Source organism: Bactrocera latifrons, unplaced genomic scaffold, assembly GCF_001853355.1.
Source record: "Bactrocera latifrons isolate USDA-ARS-PBARC rearing strain unplaced genomic scaffold, ASM185335v1 scaffold_102, whole genome shotgun sequence".
In the NCBI taxonomy this organism is placed as follows: Eukaryota; Metazoa; Arthropoda; class Insecta; order Diptera; family Tephritidae; genus Bactrocera; species Bactrocera latifrons.
The window spans coordinates 1,147,096-1,150,740 of NW_017534431.1; the positions used below are offsets into that span (position 1 = coordinate 1,147,096).

General features: G+C 33.7%; 1 protein-coding gene across 8 annotated transcripts in view; it reads right to left on the bottom strand.

The window, feature by feature from the left end:
• Positions 1–1,927: 1,927 nt before the first annotated feature.
• LOC108968102 (F-BAR and double SH3 domains protein 2) overlaps positions 1,928–3,645 on the bottom strand; it is a 23,578-nt gene continuing 21,860 nt past the window's right edge. For all 8 annotated transcript variants that reach the window (XM_018931901.1, XM_018931932.1, XM_018931908.1 and 5 more), the window contains one exon: positions 1,928–2,286. In XM_018931901.1, coding sequence (XP_018787446.1) covers positions 1,973–2,286 — 314 coding nt within the window. In that variant the 3' untranslated portion in view covers positions 1,928–1,972. The remainder of the gene's footprint in view (positions 2,287–3,645) is intronic.

A 3,645-nucleotide genomic window follows, 5' to 3' on the forward strand; every position in this document is an offset into this window, starting at 1 on the left:
TATTGAATTTATATATTTCGTATTTGTTTATCTCGTCGCAGAACATCTATTCAAGCTTATGAGGATAGTTTCCTGGGAGAATTAAGGTATTAAAATACTTTTATATCCAACTAACTTTTTGTTAAGTCAAAGAAATGCACCGATTCTGTGTTGCATCATAATTGATTCAACTAGTTTCAGGAACTTCTTTTTCAAAGAATAACTCAGGATGACTTAAGTAGGAAAGTAAAGTTGGCTTCAAAAGAGCGTAAAATGGAATTGCTCAAGCACAAGCACAGAGCACAGAGTTTTATTCTGCCTTTCGTGAGAGCGGAAGATGCACTAAGTTTTCAGAATGGTCACAAGTCAGTTTATATCCACTAAGTTAGGCTGAGAATACAGTTGGAATATTCAGAGTATTTTTTTGACATGAAAATGTGTTTTCAAAGTTGAAAGAACACAAATTTTTGGCAAATTTTCGAAGTTATGAAATTATTCAAGGAATGATTAATCGTTGGGCATCTAAGTGTGTGTGGTCTGTCAAAGGTGAAATTAAAATATTATTTGCTCTATGCTCCACTATGCACTTACGACTGCTCATCCTCCATTTTGAGTAGTTTTAATGTAAAATAAAGCACTAAAATTGTGAGCTGTCCAAAGAGATTCTTTGATAGGTCAACGCTATGGCCTAACCTCAACCTAAAAAACATTTTTTGTTTTGACAGAGACTATTTTAGTGTAGATTTCTATTTCAAAAGTAAAATTAAGTAACTGAACAATCCAACTTAACAATTCTAGAAAAAAAGTTAAGTCTGTAATTATTCTATTAAAATTATTAGATAAAATAAAAACATATATTTAGTTAATATTAAAGCAGCTCTACATGTGTATATTTAAATATATATTAATATGAGTATATAACTATTGGCAAATGAATATTTCACTGAAGGTACTTGGCTATTAAACTTTAAATTAACAATTGACTGCAGCAATTTTTGTTGTTTTTTTTTTTTTCTCTTTAGCTATAATAATGCTTTTAATTCTCACTTATTGCATTTTCCTTCTTTGCTAACACTTTATTTTATTAGATTTACAGCATTTTAGCTATCATTTTTGTTTGTGTAATTACAAGTATCTATAAGTAAATGTTTAGGTGTACATAGGTATGTAATAGTATATGAGAGTATATAACTAACAAGCACATTTGTTGAAGTACATTCGTGATGTTCTTATAACTACAGTGGTGCTGAAAATAATACTTTAATTTCTTTCTCGAATTTAAAGGCAAAAAACTCAAATTTAATACTTGAATGTTTTGGCATGCCACTGCAGTTAGACGATTTCAATTCTCTACTAAATAAGTATATGCAATACTTTAGTATATGCAGTACGAGTATTTTAAGTGCTTTTATACGTAATTATAAGTATTTGTGAATGCACTTAGAGTAAGTATAACATTTTCCCTAATAATAGTTCAATTCAAGTGGAGGTTTATGAAAGCGGGTCATATACATATGAGTATCTTAGAGTTCGTCATTATATTTTATATATACGTTAACGTACATTTACCAAGGTGCAAAGTTGACACAACTGTGAAAGTTCAGCGTACAATTATCTTCTGATATTAAGGCTCTCCCATAATACTATATTTTAAGCATTTAAAGACCGAAAATGAAATAGATTAATTTACATGCAACTTTTTAAAGTAACTGAAGATCACCGATATCTTGGCGTTTGAGATCAGCGTACTTGCTTATTCACTTCTTTGCCGGCTCCAACTCTACTCTGAGTACACATACATATATTAGCAAGTAAGTACATATATAATACACATATACTAGTATATATGTCTGCATATTCATTCTCCCTTCAAAATTGCGCCTCTTCACAATGCTTACTCCATAATGCTTTAATTGTCGCTTTTTCATATTGCATTTATATTTATTTCGGTATGTTTATCTTTAAATGCAAGTATTGTTATTTCTAATACTGTTTAAGCATTTGATTCCTTCAGATTTTGCAATCGCGCCAATTGATTCGAATCCAATTCCTCGGGTATGCTTGCACGCCCACCGACAACCTGTTTAGGTGCTTGAACGTCATCGGCGCTTGGTTCGGCATTAATATCGGCAGATTGTGCGCCACCGGCAAAAGCGTCATCGAAATTCGCATCGAAGTTGGCTTCGAAATTTGCCTCGAATCCATCGCCAGCGTCAGCTACGCTACCTTTTTCGTTAAATGGGTCTTCGGCCTCTTGTAGGGTCTTTACTTCCGAGTCCGGATCCTGATCGGATGAGTGTGTATCGTCTGCAAATATTTTTATATTGACCTAAGTTACCATTTCTGGACAGAATGTGAATTTAATGTTTGTTTCGAATTTCTTAGCATAAATACACAATATCTTAATAGTACTCTAGTTCAGAGAAATTGATCAGAACGCTGAGATGAGAGAATACAATTCACCTCCTTCACTGGTCAAGTATACATTTATCAAAATTCGGAAACAAAACTTTTGAACAATTTTTGGTATGTAACTATATCCATAGCTGGGAGTGTACACGAAGACCGTGGAAAAACTATTCAACGCCTTTCGCAATAACTCGGATTGACTTATGGAATGACTTGTCACATTTTGCTTCGAGATCATAAACTGAAAGTGTACAAAATAGAGTTTGTGTAACGACTGAAACCGCTCCACCTTCCCAAGCGATATCGCTTCACTCTATGAGCTCTTTAAAAGTTCCAAGAAGCTCCGACGATGACAAATTTTGTTCAACGAGACCCATTTCTGACTCAATAAAAATGTATATAAACAAGCAAAATTTCCGCCTTTTAGACGAAGACCAACCTGAAGAGTTTCAAGACATACTATTTCATCGAAAAGAAATAAAGGTTTGGTGTGGTTTATGAGCCGGTGGAGTCATCGCTCTATTTTTCCTCAAAAATGATCCCGGATAACCGACTATTTGAAGCGTGAAATTGATTCTCGTGCTCAACAAGACGGCCCATTTTTCACACATTGCATCAATCAGTGGATGTATTGAGGAAACACTTCGGTAAGCAGATAACTTCACGATTTGGGTCGGTCAATTGGCCCCCAAGATCGTGTGATATCACACCGTTAGATGTAAAGTCTAGAGTCTATGCGGACAATCCCACATGGATTCAGACCTTTGAGTAAAACGAGTCATTCACCAGCTTCCCGTCTAAATGCTCGAACGAGTCGTTTACCATCTGAGACATAGCCGCGGCCAACATTTGAAAGAGATAATCTTCAAAAAAGCCAAATAATGTTCTTTCGAATGATAATAAAGATTTCTCATTAAATTTGAAGTTTATGTGTGTTTTCTTTAAAAAAAAGTAGGGAACCTAGAAATATATCTATTTTTGATTGCTGCTCATGCTTTTTAAATGAGATAACGAGCAATTTTCGATAACTTTCCGTAAATTAAGTGAAGTATGGGAAATAGTTCACTTATTTACATATCGCCAATAAACACCTTCAAAAATTTAGCCTTGTTTTTAGTCAACAACTAAAAGCTAAATATAGTAATAGAATGCCTATGATAGGTACAAACGTCGTAGTAGAAAGTAATGATCAGAAAATAATGAAATTACCTAACTTTTAGCCCTTAATGTTATTAACCTACAATATCGCTCTTGAAA